The sequence below is a fragment of the Pollachius pollachius genome (genome assembly GCF_949987615.1).
Source record: "Pollachius pollachius genome assembly, chromosome: 3".
NCBI lineage: Eukaryota > Metazoa > Chordata > Actinopteri > Gadiformes > Gadidae > Pollachius > Pollachius pollachius.
In genome coordinates, this window is record NC_136936.1 from 9320334 (window position 1) to 9343101 (window position 22768).

The window sequence follows — 22768 nt, forward strand, 5'->3', positions numbered from 1 at the left end:
AAAGTACTCCACTCAAGTGGCTCAAACCACGCGTGCCCCAACCATGTAGGCGGTACGTGTTGTAGCAACCCAGGCTCGATTCCCACCGGTGGGCCGATGCTACAGTTCATTCCCTCTCTTCCTCAACCCACTTTCCTGTCACTCTTCACTGTCCGGTCTATAAAGGCACCAAAGCCTGATGCTGATAGACTACTTACTTGGCGGTGGTTTTAGATGTGTCTATAAAGCATACAATTAGGGTGGTGTGAGATCCTGGGTTAAATATGTAACTGTGTTTACTTCTCTACTCCTTCAGGGCCTCAATGCGGGGAAGATCCCCAGCCTCCCGGAGAAGATGAGTTCCAGTGGCTCCCCGCCAACAGGAACGCCGAAACCCCAGGGCGGGACCCCCAGCTCTGGCTCGGCCGGAGGGGTCGGGGGCCCCCTAGCTGCGGGAGGGCCGTCGTCGGCGGGACATTCTGACAATGAATCTCCTCACAGCAGGACGGGCGGCCCCGGGCCCTGCAATAACCTCCGCCTCGCCAGCCTCAAGGCCCAGGGAGGAGGCGGCGGCGGCGCCACCCCCGCCGGCCCGGCTCTGGGGCCCGGCGCCGGGGAGGGTCCTGGAGGGATGGCTCACCCCAACGCGGGGGTCTCTCCATCAGACAGCCCGTCGGCCGTGGCGGCCCACCTCCAGGTGGACCCGGGGGGGCTGGAAGGGGCGGGCGGCGTGGACGGCCTCTCCAAGGAGCAGCGGGAGCACCGGGAGCGCTCCCTCCAGACGCTCCGAGACATAGAGCGGCTCCTGCTGCGTACCGGGGCCCCCGGAGGCCCCCCGAACCCAGGCGGCCCCAACGGCAATCCGAACAACAATAACAACAGCAGCCCCTCCAGCAACAACAACAACAACAACAACCTCCCCGACGGCGGCGCGGCGGAGGACGGGGACAACGGTACGAACAGCGGCGGGAACGGCGGGAACAACGCCCCCGCGGCTCCCATGGGGGGGCCGAAGAAGTACGAGGAGCCGCTGCAGTCCATCATCTCCCAGACCCAGTCCCTGGGCGGCCCCGGCATGGAGGGGCCCCCCGTGGACGCCCAGCACCACAGCATGCCCCAGCATCCCCACCACCCCCACCACCCCCACCACCACCTGTTCTCCCCGGGCCTGGACATGGGCTCCATGATGGGGCCCGACGGCCTGACCCCGGAGCAGATGGCCTGGAGGAAGCTCCAGGAGGAGTACTACCAGGAGAAGCGCCGGCAGCAGGAGATGCAGCCGCCGCACCCGCACGCGCAGCACTTCCGGATGATGTCGGAGCACGTGGGCGTGCACGGCGGCCCCGTGGTGATGAGGGGGCCCCCGCCTCCCTACCACAGCAAGCCCGACGACCAGCCCTGGGGCCCGGGCGGCATGATGGGCGGGCCGATGGGAGGGAACGGGCGCCTGATGGAAATGCACCCTGACGACCCCCGCGGGCCCCGGTTCCTGGGGCAGATGCAGAGGGGGGGGCTCCCGCACGGCAGCGGGGGAGGGGGCGGGTTCCCCGGTAGCCCCGGGTCGGGTCTACCGATGGAGGCCATGGGGCCTCAGAGACCTCCCCGCGCTGGGGTGGTGTGGCTCGACGACATGCCCAACAACATGGGCGGCGGCGGCGGCGGCGGCGGCGGCGGCGGCGGTGGCGGGCCGCCTTTCCAAGGGGGCTGCTATCCCGGCGGACCGCCTCAGCACCTCCAGGGCGACCCCGAGCGCCTCCTGACCCGCGAGGAGATGTTCCGCATCATGGAGAAGCGGCAGCTGCAGGGGCTCCACCGGCTGGAGATGGAGCGCCTGGCCAAGCAGCAGCAGCAGCAGCAGCAGCAGCAGCAGCAGCAGCAGCAGCAGATGCAGCAGGGCGGCCTGGGCCAGAGGATGGTGGACCACCCCGGGGGACCGGCCGGCTTCCCCAGCATGGGGATGGGTCGCTGTGCGCCGTCCCGCGGGGACCCCATGGACTTCCCCGGCTCCCGGGAGATGCTGGGCTCCCCCGGAGGAGGAGGGGGGCCGCCCCAGATGAGAGACTTGGTGGATTCCCCGATGGGGAGCAACCTGAACCTGAGCATGAACGCCCAGATGAGCGCTCAGCAGGAGCAGCAGCAGCAGCAGCAGCAGCAGATGATGCTGGCCCAGAAGCTGTGTGGCCGTCCTGGAGGCGCGGGGCCTTTAGGGGAGATGCTGAGCCCGGAAGCCATCTCCAGAATATGGGCAGCGCAGAACGGACGGCCAGTGAAGAGAGGAATGGGGCCCGGGCCCGATGGCGGGCTCCATTTCCCCAACCAAGGGCCCTTTTCTGGCGGGCAGATGGAAGGGCCGTACCTCCAACAGCCCGGTCCAGAGATGTTTGGGCCGGAGCAGCAGGGACCCTCCCAGATGGGAGGCACGCCCCGGCTCAGTCACATGACCATGGCTGGAGGCATCCGAGGCCCCGGGCCGGGTTCTCGCCGCCCATCCGACCTGTCGATCAACGTGAACCCGATGGGGTCCCCCTCCATGCCTCCTCCACATCAGCTCAAGTCCCCGTCCCTCAGCCAGGAGCCCTCCCCACTCCTGCCTTCCCCCTCGGCACCTGGGCTCAAATCCCCCTCTCAGATGTCCTCGGCGGGGCCTAACCCCCCTCTTCCACCGGCCTCGGGGGCCGGAACGCCCTCCTCTGCTTCCATGAAGTCCCCCCAGCTGATGGGCTCTTCCTCCCTGAATATGCGATCGCCGTCCGCCTCCCCTGGACACCTGAAGTCCCCGGCCCTGCACGGGGGCTCCCCAGGGTGGGCCTCCCCCAAAACAGCTCTTCCAAGCCCGGGCAGACCGGCCAGTGGCAAGGGCCTGGGCAACGGAGGGGGCAGCTCCACTGAGACGGGTACGGTCAGAGCTCACCCCACTTACACAGTGCCTTTGTACTTTTGAAGTAGTTTGGTATTCATTGGTGAACCATTCCACATACTTGCCCTGCTGCGCGTACTTAACTTAACTTTATTAATTAACTTTATTTATTCATCCCGAGAGAAATTGTCAATTTTTTTTTTGAGCAGAGCCTTGACAATTGCTCTGCTCAAGATGAAAAAACTTTGATAAAATAGTGGACAGTGTTATATATGATGATGAAGATGATGATGATATTCGTGTGTGTGTGTGTGTGTGTGTGTGTGTGTGTGTGTGTGTGTGTGTGAAATATGTATATAAAATAAATATGCAACCTTAAACGTAGTAATGTATTCATCTGTTTCCCCAGGCCCGTCCCTCCCTCCCAGGAGCTCCAACTCCACGCCGGGCAGCCAGCCAGGCTCGCTGAATCCCAGCATGCCGTTCAACTCCTCCTCCTCCCCCGACGCCCCCCCTCCTACCCAGAATCCCCTGTCCCTCATCATGAATCAGATGTCCAAGTACGCCATGCCCAGCACCACGCCGCTCTACCACGACGCCATCAAGACCATCGCCACGTCCGACGACGAGATGATGCCAGAGCACCCTGCTCTGGCCGGCGTCAGCATGGGGGGTAGGAACGTTACGCAACTGGTTTTACATTCAGCCAAGATGACCTCATTATATTGTGGAGATCTGTCGAAAAAATTGGTTATTTATTAAAGCGTCTTTGCTGTTTGCAGCCATTGCTGACAAGCTGTAGTAAATAAATTGTCGAAACGGCACAATCTCAACGGTGTTACCTCATGGATGACGATCTTAAAATGTATAACCTCCCACCAGGGAACATGGGGAACCCACAGGGGAACCAGATGCTGGTGTCCCAGGGCGCCATGGGACCCAACGGGGAGCCCCAGAGTCCCATGGGCGTGATGCTCCACGGCCAGCCACAGATGGCCCACGACGGGCCCCGCTCCATGTTGTCCTCCCCCAATCCCATGGCCATGGCCGGGATGAACCCCGGCATGATGGGCCCCGGCCAGGGCGACGGCATGGGACACTGCAACATGTCCCCCATCCCTCAGAGCCAGATGGGCGGCTTCCCCCGAATGCAGCAGCAGCTGCAGCAGCAGCAGCAGCAACAGCAGCAGCAGTCCCACGGACCCATGCACTCTCCCCTCGGGGGACTGTCGCACCACTACCCCCAGCCCGGGGACGACGTCATGCCCTCGCAGCAGCAGCAGCAGATGCTGCGGGAGCAGATGCTGTTGAGCAAGGCCCACCCGCACCACCGCCACCCGCACCCCTCCCACCCAGACTTCTCCTCCATGGGAGACGGCCCGGACCTGAGCGAGGTCATGCGCACTTCGCACACGGGGATCCCCGAGTTCGACCTGTCGCGCATCATTCCGTCCGACAAGCCCAGCAGCACCCTGCAGTACTTCCCCGCAAAGAGACCCCCGCAGAACCCCCACCAGGGCCAGGGCCCTGGCCAGCACCCGGGACCCCCGCCCCAGCTCCTCAAGCAGCTGTCCTCCGGGGGCCCCCAGCAGGGCGGCCCCATGTCCTCCAACCCCCACCTGGCCCACCTGCAGAACATGATGGCCGAGCACCAGCTGCCCGCTCACACCGCACAGGGAGGCATGCGCCAGGGCATGGGCATGCCTCCAGGTGCTTCCAGGGGCCTGGGGCCCGGCGGTGGAGGCATGGGCCCCGGGGGAGTGATGGGACCTATGGGCTCCATGGGCCCCATGTGCCCTCCAGGACACATGATGGGGAGGACAGGTATGATGCCCCAGCAACATCTCCAACAACAACAACAACAACAACAACAACAACAACAACAACAACAACAACAACAGCAGCACCATCACCACCACCACCACCACCAGCAGCAGCAGCAGCAGGCCATGATGGCCAGCCTACACCAGGCCTCCCAGCCCCACCCAGGCATGATGTCACCCCAGCAACACCCGCACAATCTCATGGCTCAGCAGAACCTCATGATGATGCAGGCCAGGGGCTCCCAGGGGCCTCTCATGTCCCCCCAGGGCCCCATGATGGGCCCTCCGCACCGGGGCATGTCTCTTGACGGCCCCCTGGGGCCTGGAGGGATACCCAACATGCCATTCTAGTCCAGCTCGCTGATAATCGACAACAAAAAAAAGAAAGAAAACAAAAGAAACAAAAAAGCTTATTTCCATCATGTTGTTCCTGCGTTACATCAAGAATGTTTTCATTCATGTTATTTCTGCAATTATTTAAAAAAAAGAATTGTAAAAAAAAAATGGATCACTGATAACCTTCGACTTTTGGAGTTCCAGCTGATAAAAAAAAAAAGGAATAATGAAAAGCACCGTCACATGGTTAAGACATATGAACCTGTTTTCTAAAATACTGTAACATGTGTATATTGCACTAATGTGTGTATTTGTTGTGGGGAAGCATTGCGGTTGAGGGGAGTAGTGCCTCACATTTCTATTTGTTTTCCTATTGATTCTTTTCTTCAACTATAAACTGTTGTGCAAAGGAAAAAAAATAATATAATATATAGTTGCTGTACATAAAAATGCAATTTGTGATTGTTTGCCATCGTTGTGTATAACTGTTTTAATAGAAGTCTACAAAAGAATAATACTGTTCAGTTGATCCCATCGCGTTAGTCTCCGTTTATTGTCTGATGTGTGTTGCATTGATAAAACCAATGAGGAGACGTGGTTGAAATATACAATTAAACTTTATTTGTTAACTTGAAGGTATCTGTAAGAGGACATTCTGGTAAAACGTTGTACATTATTAAACGACATCTAAGTGCAATTACAAAAGCTGTGCGGATTCTCAGTACATCTTGGAGACTTTTTCTTTCTTTCTTTCAACATCTACTTTACTACAAGGTCCAAACGACGGGCCTGATTATGTCGGCGACATTGTGTGGCCGCGACTCTTTGTGTGGCTTTAAACTGGAGCAGAACCAAGACTGGGTGAGCGGCTGGTTTGACCTCGAGCCAAGGTCCAATGGAGGCCAGCACCACTGCATCGTTCCCCCCCCCTCTAGTGGATCTACCATGGTCTGCTTAGATTCACCCTCTCTTTTAGTCTTGAATGCGACCATGTGTGTCTGCCACGGCGGTGAGGTTATAAGCCAACCGGCAAAGATGGAGCACAACAGGGAGGAGATTGGCGCTGGGTTTCTTCATGTCTCCTCTGACTGTCATAAAGTGGAAACCACAGCCCCGAAGCGACAGCACATAATAGCTAGATGCAGGAAGGCCAAATGTGGGGCTAAGGAAGGATGATGTGTCATTTGCATTTAATCAGCACAGCTTCTTGTTGAGCTGATTTAAATGGGATGTGTTAGGCAATGTCTCTGAACTGAGAGGAACAAAACTTTGTGAACCGATTCCAGGCCTAAACATTGGCCAAATTCTAGATCAAATGTACAAGGCCAAACACTTATTTACCTCAATTCTAAAGTAAGTGTACTAAATATTAAACCCTACCTATTAAATAAGTTAACTTAGACAAATACACTCCATATACACAAACCATTTTTTATCTGATAAAAATGTTACCTATATCTTTTACGTTTCAGAATTTGGGATTGATGTATATTGGATCACTGGGTAAAACATGTATGGGTTAACACATTTCAATGTTCTTCGAGACTTCTAAAGTGGCCGCTTGATTCTCAAGTGAAATCCGCTGATGGCGTTGCGCGTGGGCGGGGTTACATAGGAGCCGAAGCCTTCGGGACCGTTCGGTTTAACTCGGGCGATTTTATTCCGACAGACCCGCTCCGTAGTCCGCAAAAATATATACTGCGTTCAACGCACAAACATTTACAAGAGTGAAACGGCGCTTTCATTCATTCGAAGGTACATTTCTGCTAACCCTAATGTCGAACTAAATGCTATTTAAATGTCCAGGTTGAGTTGTCCTGCGTTTGTTTAGAGGTGGCTGTATACTGTGTGGAGCGGTAGTCCGGCTAGCTGGATGCGGCTAAGCTAAGCTGACGTTAATGTTGGCAAAGGTAAACTTTTTGTTCCTGGCAAATGTCACTCCTAGTTCTAGGTACCGATATCCACCCGATACATTAATGTATACTTGCAGACACGTCCACGGTGAATAGGATTAACCAGGATAGCACAACAGGGCTTGTTGGCAGCTACGTGCTACTATTGCTTGCTATTAGCCGTTAGCTTGTCCTGCTAGCTTATTGGTTAGCCGAGTGACGGGTGAGACAGCAATAACAACAAGGATTAAAATGCCATGAATCTGTCGTTTTTATCTAGTTTGTCAGTTTATTATGAAGTATTGCCTGGCTGTGGTTAATTTATTTTGGAAATGTGTGTACTACTCCGTTCCGAAATGGACGAGACCTCATTAAGATTAATTGGTAATTGGTGTTACGGTCACAGTTGTTTCCTGAATTGTCATTTTTTTCCCCCAGGTTTCTGAAAACACCTAGAAGACGAAACGGTGATGCTAATCCAGATTAGATAACCCGGTATTTGATAGGTTCTAGGTGAGACGATACCAGCAAACACTTTCAGAGTTATAGGTGTGCTCAATTAATTCGTCCCCAGCTTTTTTTTTTCTATTTACCTTGCGCAAGGACGATTTCATCGATTTGCTCCAACGTGGGATGCTCAAAAAAGATTTGATTGAAGAAACAGCTGAAAAAAATAGGGTTCAGGCCATACTTAAGGTGGGGGAACGGACAATCCTCCAATATTTTGAGTAGTCCCAACGGGGTGGACTAACTCGCAATTTAAAGACACTCAATTAAAGGAAAAGTGAAGGAGTGCGGAGTCGTCCACATGAGCGCCGCCAGAACAGAGAATCCAATTATTTTGGGCTTGTCCAACCAGAATGGACAGATGCGGGGCTCGGTGAAGCCTGCCGGGGGCCCTGGAGGAGGGGGAGGGGGAGGAGGTGGTGGAAGTCAGCATCAACCAAGCCAGATTAAGGCCTCCTGCACAATCAACAATGGCAGCTCCCAGCCCACCACAACAGCCAACACGGTCATCAAGTAAGATTGGTCAAGAGGCAATGGGGTAGATTGCTATCTTATATGCTATAAAAGTTATTTGGTACTACATTTTGTATTTATAATTATTTGTGTTGGGTAAGGCCCTTGTATACCTAGATTTCAAACGTGAGGATTATTCCGGCTGGTGGGTTCCTTGCTGAAATGAAACCATTTGATGGCTGGTTGGACAAATGCAATCTGAATGAGAGCATGCACTTAAATGTTTTTTCTGCTTGTAATCGTGTTGATGGGACTTGCATTTATCAAACTTCTAGAGTGATGTTGTTGTTTGAATTACTTTCATGTGTTAAATATTTTCCCCTCATAGGCCCGGAGATGATTGGAAGAAAAATTTGAAGCTTCCTCCAAAAGACACGAGGATGAGAACTTCTGTAAGTGTTCAGCAGTAATTATTATTTCCCTTGCATAACTTACTTTATATTAATGCTGTAGGGTCAATTTAGCTTGGAGCCCTATAATTAAAATAATGACTACAGTCAACAAAAACAAAGCTGCCAAGCAATATGGGTTTGGCCTTTACAAGTGCATTTCTAAATTCATTGTTATGCATGCTTGATGAGGTAATTGATTGTCAGGTAAAGTGCTGGAAAGTTCCCCAGTTTGAAAACCACTGGTTATAGAGCAATACAGTTCCTATATTGCTTCAGTTCAAACTAGATAAAAAGACTTGCGTTCAATTTGCGAGCTTTTTGAAAATTGCGCCACCATAAATAGTGGGTCTTTGAACACAATGCATTTTCTGTGTTTTCTATAGTTTTATAACTTTTTAAAATGTCCTCACTCATTGTAATCCTACTGCCGTGATCTTTTGAAACAATTGTTGCTGGGGCAACAATTGCCACGGCAAGATTAAGTTAATAAAATAACTGCCTTTCTGTGAATTACAGGATGTTACAGCAACTAAAGGCAATGAGTTTGAAGACTACTGCCTGAAGAGGGAGCTTCTCATGGGCATCTTCGAGATGGGCTGGGAGAAACCGTCTCCCATCCAGGTAGGTTCTGCAGCCTCTCGGTACCTCCAAAAATTTTTGATTGTGGTAAACCATGATCAAAGAGGCAAATAAATGAATGTCACTCAAACTTAAATTAGTTTGAAAGTTTATAAAAAATGTTAGTCATTATTATTGGAGGTGCTCCTTTTTTTGTTTTACAAGAGTCCTAAACATTATTTTTGATCTTTTGTCACTGTCATGATTCTATTTAAATGCAGCATATTTGCTGATGTAAATATGTGATTCTGTGTGATTATGTGATTCTGTTGGTCCAATCTTTCACACAGTATATCCTTTTCATGTCCTTTATTCATAATGTACCTGATGTAGAAGGACTTTAATTTGTCTGACCTTCGGCTCTTTAGACCATGGTGGAAACACAGAAAACGGGCTGAAGGATTTTCATTCCCTCTCAAAACACTACTACTTTTACACTTTATTTGTATTATATTTTGTGCTTGCATATATATACCATCACAGTAAACTGACAAAAATCCCAAAGCACACGCATCCTTCCCTCAAGGTGTACTGGTTGGGAACTACTGCAGAGACCTTGGGGGACCCTATTGATGTCTGAATGTCCATCACAGGAGGAGAGCATTCCCATTGCACTATCAGGACGGGACATCTTGGCCCGAGCCAAAAACGGCACAGGAAAGAGTGGGGCCTACCTCATCCCCTTACTGGAACGCATTGACCTGAAGAGGGACTGCATACAAGGTGAGGAAGCTATTAGTTATGTTGTCATAACCGTGTTGAATGTTGAAACCTCGTTTAGGTGTTCACCCCCAAGGTAGTGAACAGAATACTTTTTTATATGGTCTATGAAGCAGACGGGTTGTGTTGGCATTAGGCTTGGGTGGTCTCTTGGATCAAATTCAATTTTGTATTCTCATGATGCCATTGTTAAACCATGCAACACTTGAGATTTCTCCTTTTTTTTGGCTAAATTGTGTGCGTTTTGCTTTTACAAAATATAGTAAGCAAACCAAGTCTATTGTATCCCCTTATCGTGTTCGTGAACATTTCTGTGGTATTTTGAACAAAATGTATATATTTGATGGCTGGAGAAAGCTTATTCTGCTATGAATGGTGTTTGTTGACCCTTTAAAAGATATTTTCACCTTACAAAGGGCTTTTTCAGTGCCCAGCTCATCTGCAGTGCTTTGGAAGGGCCACACATTCTTGCAAATACGTTTTTGTATTTATATACTATCGTTTTAGTATCGTTTGTATAAATAATGGCTTTATCCCATATCATTTTTAGTATTAAGTTATATTTTTAATCCTCAAATATAGCCTATTAATATTTACTATGTACCTGTACATTGCCAATGCCACTATTGTCATGTTGTTGTTAAACGTTCTGACCACTAGAGGGCTTTCTACCATAAGCTTTTCTTTCTTGGCAAGCAAATAATATTGGGCACAAAATGAGATTAACGGAGGTAACTTCCTATTTTCAATTCTTAGCTGTGTTCTTACTGCATCCATAGTGCCAAACTACAATCATAGGAGGTGCTTTAAGCGAATGTTTAATGTGAACTCTGTACGGAGTTATAGGTTGCTTTTGATAACATGGAGTACAGTTGTATCCTAACAGTTTTGTTTGTCTACCAAGGTATCTGTTAATCTGACTTGGATTCTGATATTGACTATCTGATTTAGTATCTGATACGCTGACTCAGTATCTCTATCAGATACTCTGACTCAGTATCTGATACTCCATTTTAACTGCCGATCCGGCAGTTAAAATGTTATCCGCGAGTTGTTTGCTGACGTGTGGTTTATTCCCCCAGCGGTGGGCATCGTGCCTACCAGAGAACTGGCACTACAGGTGAGCCAGATCTGCATCCAGGTTGGCAAACACATGGGCGGGGTGAAGGTCATGGCAACGACGGGTGGCACTAACCTCCGCGATGACATCATGAGGCTTGACGAAACAGGTACAGCGTGACTCGTTGGAGGTCTTTTCAAGTGAAAGTCAATCTAGGGTGAGGTTTCGTTTCAACTGGTAGTTTTGCTATTAAAAATGGATGACAAAACAAATTGCTGCCCGGCAGCATATAAATACCGCCGCCTTTGCTTGTGGGTGTCCCATGTCATACATTTTGATTAGAAAAGGTTGGCGGTAGTAGTGCCTCATGGAGGGAGTGAAGTGATCAAATGAAAATGAATCCCGGGTCCATCCATCTGAACATATTGACTTCAGCAGTGAAAAAAGCAATTAGAAAAGATCATTAAAACAAACTGAAGAAGCTGTTTATGGAAAACTTAATTGCCTATTTTATGTGCAAATGGAAATGAGACTGTTTCTACTGGTCGTGTTTTCAGTGTAATGGCTCATCTCTAACAATGTACAATGAACCACTTTAGTATTATGAAGTCATCACCAACATGCAAATGCTTTGATGATTCCCCCCCTTTCCAAGCACAATATTGGCAATTTATCAAACGTAATCATGACCATGGGGGTTCTATTCCCCTCTGGGGGCAATGTTTACATGCAAATGTCTTTACGACTTTTCTAGGAATTAAGTGGAAAACTACTCTACTCTAAATTCATGTTAGTTTTGATTTAGGATAGGCTACTGGCTGGGGTGTTTTGAATCCTTGAATAATAATCGGAGCCACTACCTACTCATTAAAGACGTGCATCTGGGAAAATGATGTATAATTCACTTAAAGTTGTTTTGGAACGAATTGGCTTCTAAATGGTGAATGGTATTTCATCATGGCTGCCTACTCAGTTGTTGCAATGCTTCTGACCTTCCTTGGACTCTTAACGCCTTTTTTATCTGAACCACGTCTAAATTTGATAAAGTAGTTGCACAAATCGACTAGATATGCGAAGACATCAACCTTGGTGAATCAATAGATCAAGGCTTTGGTTTGGGCAGAACTGATCTTCAACCTTTACTGGCTGACGAATCAATCGCTCTTTCAACTTGAATCAGTCTTGTGTGTGTGTTTGTATGTTTGTAGTGCACGTGATCATCGCGACCCCTGGGAGAATCTTGGACTTAATCAAGAAAGGAGTGGCCAAGGTCAACCAAGTGCAGATGGTCGTTCTGGATGAGGTCAGTTGGTTTAACGCTTGGTTTCCCGACCATTCCTCCCTGGTTTTAATCAATCATGGGCTCCGTCTGTGAAGACGGACCAGTGAGTGATCACGGTTCAAACTACCTCCTCGGATTTATTAACCTCTTCATCACTAATGTTTGAGTGTTTTTCTGAAAATGACTAAAGTAAAGTGTGTCAACTGCAAGGCCTATAATATGCGATCTTTGTACCAAAACAGACTGCTGTGAGAATTTGAATACTCCTTGTTAGAGAGTAAAGCTAGAACATGACATAAGTGGAAGATTTCCTGATGCGTTTCGTTGATGCACTGCGAACAGAAAAAGGTGCCAGTCAAGCCTTATTTAGCTGCGCAACTCCTTGTCTTGCTGTTCCTTTCCCTTTCTCCCTCCAGGCTGACAAGTTGCTGTCTCAGGACTTCATGGCAATGATGGAGGAGATGCTGAGCTTCCTGCCCAAACAGAGGCAGATCCTGCTCTATTCAGCCACCTTCCCCCTCAGCGTTCAGAAGTTCATGGTTGGTTCCCTTCTTTAGCCGTTGGCCTTGTCTCACAAATCAGATTTTAGATTAATATCTCGAGTCCAGTTGTAGACAATCTCAAATCTGGGTGACCGGGAGGTTTAGCTTTCTCTCGCTTCAAATTAGTTTTGACCAATCACCTTGCTGGCGGCGGGGTGCTGCATGCGTCTTAATTGGGAACACAAACCCAGCCAGCAGCAATGAACATCAAGAAATAAACCCTGTAGTCTGCCCCCTGTAGAAATACTTATTAATTTCCCCATCTGAAGCCCCTTACCCTTTAGTTTAAGCACTTGGGCCCGTTATTTGTTTGAGCTTTGTTTGTTTGACCATGAGACTCCATGCTAACTTGTGGTGTGTGTGTGTGTGTCAGAATGCTTACTTGCAGAAGCCTTATGAGATCAACCTGATGGAGGAGCTGACCCTGAAGGGAGTCACCCAGTACTACGCCTACGTGACCGAGCGGCAGAAGGTCCACTGCCTCAACACGTTGTTCTCACGGGTACGCATGAATCCCTTGCACTCTATATCACTGACCAAACAAGAATTGGCTCAAGTAATATTGGCCTTTTTTATGTCTTATTTCAATGGCCTATAACTGGATAAATTACAACTGTTTCTATCTAAATAATATTTCAAACATTCAGTTTGTTTTGCACAACTTGAAGGCATCCAGGTCGCTTTCTTTGTGATAGATTCAGTCTAGAAAAAGATTCAGTCAATACAAGAACTACTACTGCTGAAGTGCCAACTGTTGGTAGTCGACTTGTATAAAGTAATTTATTTAGAACTTATGTTGCGTGCGCTGATTGAAGGCAAGTTTTGGATGAACAATTTCACAAGGCTCCACCGGTTGGACCTGGTGGAATGCCAACCAACAATTCGGTCGCTGTTCCTCAGTCGTGTGATTTCTGAGCTGTAAAACACTTTCTGCCCTCCTCCACAGCTCCAAATTAACCAGTCCATCATCTTCTGCAACTCCTCTCAGCGAGTCGAGCTCCTAGCCAAGAAGATCTCCCAGCTGGGCTACTCGTGTTTCTACATCCACGCCAAGATGAGACAGGTCAGCCTGCCCGCTGCTCGTTAAAGCAGCCCTGCTGCTGTCCTCCCAGGCCCTGCTGTGTGTATATATATGTATGTGTGTATGTGTATGTGTATGTGTGTATATATGTATATATGTATATGTATATGTATGTATATATGTATATGTATATCTCTCCATCCCAGGAGCACAGGAACCGCGTCTTCCACGACTTCAGGAACGGACTCTGCCGGAACCTCGTCTGCACTGGTAAGGAACCCTGCCGTGCTGGATCCTAGCCAATCAGGAGGAGGCTTGTATGTCGTGCCTCAAAGGATCTTGGATAATAGTGTGGTTCTTATGCAGTAGTGAAACAAATTGGGCAAGGCCCAGTATTGAATTGGTAAGCATTGATTATTGAGTGTAATGTTGTTGCAGTAGTTGAACGGGTATGCCAATTCATTTACTCTGGTACGATTTCTAAAGCTTCTGAGCGAGAAAGTGGACCAAAACGATTTAACCAGTGTAAGATTTGACCTTAAGCAAGTGTTTAAATGTGCTTGTGTAGTGAACAAAATATGATCTTGAAATAAAACTTGCTGCAATCAAATCATAGACTAGGTAGAATATATTGCTTCTATTATCACTCCATTAGTGGTTGGGAATAATTCACCAGTATACCCGCTACACCTATTTACACCCGCCCCCCTAATGGAATATTTGGCTATTGAACGGTAATGGAAAACCTATTCAAAGATCACTCCTTCTTGGCCTACTTTTAATATCGTTGGTAGTGCGCAGAGATGAATCTAAATCAGAATGATGAATCTTGAATTTGGCCCAGGTGTTGGTTACTTTAATGGACTATGTTGTTGGCTGTGATCCATCACCATCGACGGACTGTTGGCAAACAGACTTTCATAATGTTGTAGCTTTTCAATTTTGAAGTGGCTCTATATTACCACCTGGTGTGTTTAGCCATTGCTTGGGGTTTCAAAATCACTCCCATGACATTGTAGATAGGACTGTCTAGGCAGTGTGATGGATAGATCTAGCCTTCAAGTTGGTACAGGCCACTGAGTAGACTGGTAGGTTGAGTGACAAGTAATAAGGTTACCCACATCGGTAAAAAGCCTATTTAAAAAAAATAAATACATTTTTAGGGCTTGAAATGCGTTAAGACGGACTTACCACCATGGACACGCCCAATCTTGTCTGAGCATCGGAAGCTAAGCATGGTCGGGCCTGGTTAGTACTTGGATGAGAGACTGCCTGGGAATACCAGGTGGTGTCGGGTGGTGGCCAATAGGTGGCACTCTTCCCTCTGGCCTTAAAGGTCCCATGGCATGCTACTTTATGGATGCTTTAATGTAGATATTAGTAGGCCCCAAACACAGTATTTGAAGACGTTGCCGAAATTCAGCCGTGGTCCAGAATTACAGCCACTACGAGCCAGTCGCGCATTGAGCTTTCCCCAAATGCGCCGTTTCGGTGTCTGTAGTTTTAATGCAAATAAGGAGGAGACAGGTGGGTCAAGGAGGAGGGTGGGGGTGTGGCCCTGAGCAGCTTGCAGACACGGTACCAAGCGCTCTGTTTACAGTGGGTGTATCTTTAGCCGTGTTCTGTAAGTATTCTAGAACACACGGGAGTCCTGGGGCTCTATATCTAAATAATATCATATTATACATAGATATCTATATCATATAGATGTTATCACAGCCAAAAGCTGTGTGAGCCTCCAAACGATATTATGAATCTCAAACGACTGTCGGGTTCTCCGACGTCTCTGGTTCTTCCACGTCAACATCAATCTGAAGTAGACTGAACCACGACATGGAGGAGAAAGGGATTGTTGGCCGTGATTATTGACCGCGGTTGTCTCCCGCCGGAGCCTCGCTGCCGAGTGACCACCGCCTCGGCAGAGGTCAGCGCTTAGGCACCACCGCCTCCCGAACCGCCGAAGCGGTGGTCCCTCGGGGCTCAAGCGGGAGACATTCGCGGCCAACAATCCCTTTCTCCTCCATGTCGTTCATGTAATTCAGGGAGTCAAAGCCAAAGTTCCTTTTTCCCCCCCAATTCATTCTCAACCATGGCTGAGATAACCCCCACTAAGAGTCTCGTTGTGGAAATACCAGAGACGAGAGTCCGACGTGTTATGTGTCATACAGCATACCAACAGCAGAACGGTTATCCAAATAACACGGAAGTGTACAACACTTGCGTTACAGTCCTGGACCTCTATAGCCAAATAATATCATATAATGCATAGATATCTATATCATATAATACATATTATCATGGCCAAAAGCTGTGTGCGCCTCCAGACGACATTATGAATCACAAAAGACGGGTTGGGTTCTCAGACGTCTCTGGTTCTTCCACTTCCACATCAATCTGAAGTAGACTGAACCGTGCGCTGCTGGCTGCCCGCTGCCGGGCGGTGGTGCTTCACGGCAACCAGCGGCAGGCAGCATGTCGTAGTTCATACTTCAGGGAGTCAAAGCCAAAGTTCCTTTCCCCCAATTCCTTCTCAACCATGGCTGAGGAACCCAATTACAGTCTTGTTGTGGAAATACAAGAGACGTCAAAGAACCGACGTGTTTTGCACCATAACACCAACAGTTGTGTTACAGTGTGTGTAATCACACACACACGTGGCACTCGCACGGCCGTGTCTCATTGGCGGGCCAAATTCTCTGGGCAGGCAAAGGCAAGCTTAGATCCTTTATGACGACATATGGGACCACATTCCAAATCAGTGCGCTTGAGCCTCCATTTTTTTCAAAGGTGAGCAGAACACCTAGTGCTCGTTTTACACCGAACGCAAGTTTTAGCCACCGGGGTACCATAGGCAGGCTAAGGGAACTCATATTTATGTTAGAAAACCTCAAAGTGAGATTTGCATGCCATGGGACCTTTAACATCAATCCCGATACCCCAGTGCAGTGATGGGGACACTGTGCTGTGGAAGGCGCCGTCCTTCGGAGGAGACGTAAAACCGAGGTCCTGACACACTGAGGTCATAGAAGATCCCAGGGCACTTATCGCAAAGAGTAGGGGTTTCCCCGGTGTCCTGGCCCAACCAGGCTCATTCAATCTGCCCCCCTAATCATCCTCCTGTATAATTGGTTGACTCATTAATTTCCTCACTCTCCACCTCAAGCTGGTGTGTGGTGAGCGTTCTGGCGCAGATTGGCTGCCGTGCATCACCCAAATGGGTGCTACACATTGGTGGTGGTTAGTGAGGTCCCCCCTTCACTGTAAAGCGTCGGAGTGTCTAGAAAAGCACTATATAAATTCAATTCATTATTATTAAAATTCTCAAATGACATTTGTATAAGGCTAAAATTGTTTTGGGGCTATATGGAGAGCAAAATAAACAAATGCATTTCAAACTGTAAAGCATTATTGTGAATTTGCCTCATGCATAATGTCCAAGCTGTGTTGATCACTGCTTAGGGGCGATAACTGCATGCCCGAACGGGATACTGAACAAGTTACTAAACACATGTCTATTCATATGGAACAATTCCGTTTTGAGGGCTGTCAATTACCCTTTATGCTGTTCAGCGGTGCAATTGGTATCAAATTGTGGCGTTGGTTGTATTAAAAAGGTATTAAAGTCTTGGTTGAAACCTGCTCATACATCTGGGTGGACACTCCCAGGTTTGATGTCCTCATTTATCTCATGCGTGTATTTTGTCCTTGGTGTCTAGACCTCTTCACGAGAGGCATCGACATTCAGGCGGTGAACGTCGTCATCAATTTTGACTTCCCCAAGCTGGGCGAAACCTACCTTCACCGCATCGGCAGATCAGGTAAGGCCGACTTTACTGCCTCCCCACATCACATAACTGCCTCTCGTGTCACGTTACTGAATGTCCAGGGAGTTTTGTTTTCCTGTCGCTCCCTTTTGTGATCGGTTACCTCCACTCGTCCTTGTGAATGTATGCTGGCTGTGAGCACGGAAAGTCCCAACCCATGTCGGCCGTACATTATCCTCAATATTGAGTACCATGGCAACCCGGTTAGTGTCGTTGTCAGAAATGGTGAACCTTCTTGGACACTTGTGTAAAGGCACGCTGTGGCTCCGCCCTTCATCAGCAGTTCTATGTTGCAGTTAGTCATAGAGGGAAATTCTCGAACACTTGTAGTTTGAAATATGGCAGGAAAAGTAACTCTTTCCTAGGCAACCTTAATAGAAACGGTTACTTATTCAAAAATGTGCCTCCTTAAAGACCTTTGTGCTGTTGCAAAGCAGGGGTTGTGGTGGGCTTCTCCATTGTTGTGTGGTTGGTCCGAATGTAGAAGTCTTTTCTGTATGGCAAAATAAAGTCTGACTTGTATACATTCCCCACGGTTCCCAGGTCGTTTCGGACACCTCGGTCTAGCCATCAACCTGATTACGTACGACGACCGCTTCAATCTGAAGGGCATCGAGGAGCAGCTCGGGACGGAGATCAAGCCCATCCCGGGCATCATCGACAAGAGCCTCTACGTGGCAGAGTACCACAGTGAGGGCGGGGAGGAGGGCAAGCTGTGAGCAGGTGAGCCCTTCACCGTCTGAGGCAGTCAGCCCTCGGCTTTGGTTAAAGCGATACTCCCTTTTTGGGAAATAACATTATTTTCTACTTGCCCAAAGTCAGACGAGAGGGCAGTCTTTTTTTATTTATTTTTATTAACCCACCCGGTCATCTCCAATGCTCTAGTTTCGACAGTTAGCATTTCAGTTGGCCTTCACTTCGATGAGGGCTGCTTTGCCAAATTTGCTTCCATTGATTTTGGCAAACGATTTCAAACTTGGTGTAATTGGTAAAAATGGAAATCTTCTTGCTAAACTTTTTGAGTTTCTTGCTGATGGCTGGGTTTAATTGCCAGTTTCCATAAATGGTCCAATAACATGGGGATTGTAGTTTTATCTGAAAAGGATTTTTTTTTAAAATCCTAAATATGACTAATAATGGGCATTATATTCCTAGTGCATATTTAGCCCTAGAATAAAATAATTAGAAAATATTGGTAAGGGTGATTGTCTATTTAAATGGCCTCTTATACAATTTTCCTAACAGTATTTTGCACCTCTGCCCATGCAGTTTGCTTGAAACTGAAGGGACATAATCAAATCTAACTTGTTTGTTTCTCTCCATAGATCCATCTTCAACCCCTTAACACCCCTCCCGCCCCACAAACCCCCCACATTCCCGCGTCCCTTTCCAAGCTATCTTGGCCATCTTCCCCTTTATATTTCCTTCCCTGTTCCTTTCTTAAATGTACAGCTTGCCTCTGTCTTTATTTGCTGTGGTGCCACCATGAGGCTTGTGTACGCTGGATGTGACGGGTATAAACCGTTCCTTTCTGCTGCAGAACACTGACAATATGAGCGCTGGGAGAGTGGAGGAAAGCACTGGGGAACCCTCTGGGGGGAAAAAAAACAACTCTAGACGCACATCTAATAACCCAATCCATATCCACCAGCGCCCACTGACCCCTCACCCAACCAACCAACCGCTACGCCCCCTACCTTCCATCCACCGCTCTGCAGTCTTGCGTTCCCTCTTTCATATGACTTGGAAGAGATTTTAAGGATTTGTATCAAGTGCCTTACCAAGCAGTAACTTGTTCAGAAGTAATAACCCAACCGTCCTGCATCCTGTCGGCCCCTTCCAACACTTCCTTCCGCTCACAAACCTCAAGTTCGCCTGCGGGGAGAAAATCAACCCCACCCACCACACCACTTCTATAGTGTCTCCATGACAGTGTATCACCCCCCCCAACCCACCCATCTTCCTGGTGACTCTGAGGCAGAAACGATCCACTCAGGGGTCTGCATCACCTCCGAAGGCTTGGTGGCGGTGCAGGAGGCTGGCGGCCAGAGGAACACTAACATGAAATATCTTCGTTTATGGAGACGCGGTCTTTCCATTAATAACAAGAGAACAAAAAGAAAATCCCAAGCGGCTGCCAGGAACTGTCCTGTAGCATCGGGAGAAGGTGTGCTCATGGAGAAACAACAGGCTCTGGTCCATACCGCCTCTCGTCCTCGCGACGCAACACTAAGACTTGATGAGCACCTTGCGGACGTCGGAGCACGGGTTCCTGTCTCTCGTTTTTGGTTCCCCCCCCCCCTCACTCCCCTACCCTGACCTCAGAGCTGTGCCACTGACTTGAGGCACTACCATGAAACCTTGTATATACCTTATTTCATTTTAAAAAGATTGTTTTTAAGCAAGTTTCAAAGGCTGGCTGACGAGAGGTTTTGTTTTTTGTTTTAACCTGTTGATCTAGACGTCGGCGATGGCGACTCTCCCAGTAAGCTCCCCTGGTCCCAAACATTGGCCCCTTTATTTATCCTTTTAGACATGGCACACTTCATTAGTGACTTCAACCAAATTTTTATCTTGTGCATGAACCGTTTTGAAAGTAGGTACAATTTCAAACTGACCTGTAGCCCATCTGAATCTGGTGGCGAAGTGCAATGTTTAAAAGAGAAAAAAATAAGAGCTGCACTTTGAATTTCCTTAAGTAACGGCCCTTCATGACCTTTGTGTTACCAGTGTTAACGGAGTTAACATTGTAGACGGACGGTGCTGATAAGCTTATGTGCGTAACGATAACCTGTTTGTTTGTTTGTTTGTTTGGTCACCAGCCTTTGCTTGTTAAACTTGACATATATAGCGCACGCCAGACGGCGCGAGCGTCGGTTCCTCCTGACAGAATATCGTGCCGTGTAGTAGGACTACTTGCTGCAGTGCAGCAGAGCCTGATCAATTCTGTTTAGTATTTGGGCAGTTATAAGCTGTTACCTTGTTCTCTGGTACATTATGTTTGGGAGAAAATAATGCTCCCGTTTTCAAGGATGTTTTAATGTACCACAAAAAAAGCAACGCATTGAACCCAAGTTGTAGCAGGAATCCAGCCTCCGTGCTGATGGTCTCCTTAAGTGAACCATTTTGGCAGAGGATGCTGCACAAACAAATGGGTTCGGAGTGGGATGGAGCGGGCGGGCCAGACCAGAGTACACGTCAGTGGGTTCAGGCAACCCATTGACAAGACGCCACTGCTTCTTGTTTAATGGTATAAATAGTGGTGTGTTGTGGGGTGGGCGTACTGGGCAGGAAGGAGTACCAAATTTATCTTTGAGACACTATTCCGGCTTCTCATCCTTCTGCCCAGTCTTGGGTATCGTAGCTCTTGGTGTATTACACATTAAAAGTCCGCATTTATTTTGTTTTCCAATTGGAACCTTTTCAGAATGCCAATTAGGCTCCCTTTCCAACAGAGTTGGTGAGTTGCTCTTTTATTTATTTTCTGGGTTCTAATCGATGAGAAGCAATTGCACACCTAATTTATTGAACCCCTTGAGAGCGTCACCAGGTTTCTCAGGGTGGCCTGTTATCCAACGCTTCTCAATGGTTAGGGCCGGATCCCTGTTCCCTCTCTTTACCAGTCTCCCAAGTGTCAACATTTCCTATTTGGCCTTTTTTGTTTTTGTTTGTTTATTTTGTTGGGGGGGGGGGGGGATCATTAAGTTTTAAAATGTATGAAATGTTTGACTGGGCGAGGGAGCGGGGAGCCAACACCAGACACTTGGCAGCTGTCTGTTTATTAGACCATTGGTGTTAGCAGCAACTGAATGCCTTGACCTTGTTTTTTAAACTAATCCCTTGGGTCTTAGTTTAGTGTACTAGGTTTTGGTTGGATGTTGCTTTACTTCCAATGGTTGACGGGGAGGGGCTTTGATGCATCTTAAAGACTGAGACGAGAGCATCTCGCCTTTGATTGGCTGACCACATTTGAATAGTTTCTGTGCAATACAACGGTCTCATTCTTTAAGATGTACATTTAAATTTAAGGGTGGGTCAAATTTGGCTGCTGCCCTGATGCAGGTTTCAATATTTAAAATGTAGAACAGGATAAAAGGTAAAGATTGACTCACTACTCCAGCAGAGGTGAAGGCTCCTTTTCGGTTAGTTTGTTTGATTCCTGCATCAGTGAAACCACGCAGGGAGGGGCCCTTTGGGCATTTTGAACCAGAAAACGCAATAGAAGAGACAAAAATAAAGTTCTGGGTTTCAAAACATGTTTCACAAAATATCTGCCCTTGAATTTGGAGGAATTTTGTTTCAAATAATGGCGTTTCAGTGGAAAGACTTTGCTACAAAAATGACACCAAATTTAAGCGTTTTGTTTTCTTCTTCGGAATTCGCACTTTAGTTAATTGGCAATTCAGTGGAGCGGATTTTACTAATGACCTGTGTTCAAAAAAAGTAATGGTTATTGGAAGTCATTAAACGTTTATGTTGACATAATAAAGCTCACTGAACTTAAATCGTGTCTGTATTTTCCTTTTTCCATGTTTGACGTCCACAACATTAGAGGTCACCCTTTGGTGGATTTTTTTTAACACTTAAGAACGGTGGCTCCTGTAGACACCGACTACTGCGTTTAACAGCAGCTTGTCATGACCAGATAAGCTCACTGAAGCCCTATTGCGGCGCTGTTGTGCAGGGCCGAGCTCCGTGAGTGAACAACGACGTGCGTCGTTACGTAGTCGCAATGTCGATGTGTTGGTCGCCCGGCTGGCTGCTTTTGGTCGCCCACTGGTGGCAGGCTGGCTTGGTCGCTCAAAGTCTATGGGCGGTACATTAGGTACATGTATCTTATTAGGCTTAATGAACATTTAACTAAACAATAGGTTATAGATCGAAAATGTATTTCAATTTCAAATGACATCCAATAGATTTTGTTGATACTGATAAACAATTACATCGTTTTAAACTGTACTTCTATAGTATAATATAATGGCAATAAAGAGCTGTTGGTAGCTTTCGACAGAGATTATGGCTTTCTGGTACTTGAACTGTCGACCGCCTCGCTGCTTTCACACCGCCGCGCGGTAACTCGCCGTCTCCATTCATTTCAATGAGGGAAGGGCGGCAGAGGGGAGGCGGTTACAAAAGTGGCTGGGTTGGGTTCAGAGCGCCGGGCGGCTGCCGCCGAAAGTTTCAACACGGGGAAAGCTGAGCGGTAGGGCAAAATCTGTGCGCGTTCACGTGGGCGGCAACCGCGTCCTGGTTTTCAGCCGCTATTGTAACCTCCTCCCCTCTGCCGCCCTTCCCTCATTGAAAGGAATGGAGGCGGCGAGTTGCCGCGCGGCGGTGTGAAAGCAGCTTGAAAGCAGCGGCCGAGCGACCAACACAGCGACCACTGCGACCTAACGTCGCGA

The 22768-nt window shown here is 48.1% G+C and overlaps 2 protein-coding genes across 5 annotated transcripts in view; both read left to right on the top strand.

Moving 5' to 3' along the window:
- bcl9l (bcl9 like) overlaps positions 1-5681 on the top strand; it is a 29552-nt gene extending 23871 nt beyond the window's left edge. For both annotated transcript variants that reach the window (XM_079732081.1, XM_079732082.1), the window contains exons 7-9: positions 296-2873; positions 3246-3509; positions 3719-5681. In XM_079732081.1, the coding sequence (XP_079588207.1) occupies positions 296-2873; positions 3246-3509; positions 3719-5010 (4134 nt within the window). In that variant the 3' untranslated portion in view covers positions 5011-5681. The remainder of the gene's footprint in view (positions 1-295; positions 2874-3245; positions 3510-3718) is intronic.
- Positions 5682-6645: 964 nt separating this feature from the next.
- ddx6 (DEAD (Asp-Glu-Ala-Asp) box helicase 6) lies at positions 6646-21871 on the top strand. 3 transcript variants are annotated; one of them, XM_079732766.1, is made up of 14 exons: positions 6646-6750; positions 7326-7907; positions 8236-8299; positions 8816-8920; positions 9511-9640; positions 10720-10866; positions 11906-12000; positions 12396-12518; positions 12895-13023; positions 13468-13584; positions 13749-13812; positions 17259-17360; positions 17910-18089; positions 18692-21871. In XM_079732766.1, exons 2-13 carry the CDS (start codon positions 7696-7698, stop codon positions 18083-18085), a joined length of 1464 nt encoding a protein of 487 aa, XP_079588892.1. In that variant the 5' UTR covers positions 6646-6750; positions 7326-7695; the 3' UTR covers positions 18086-18089; positions 18692-21871. The 3 variants fall into 3 exon arrangements, with proteins under 3 accessions (XP_079588892.1, XP_079588894.1, XP_079588893.1); XM_079732768.1 differs by having other exon boundaries at positions 7326-7400; XM_079732767.1 differs by lacking the exon at positions 6646-6750 and adding an exon at positions 6826-6905.
- The last annotated feature ends 897 nt before the right edge of the window (positions 21872-22768 follow it).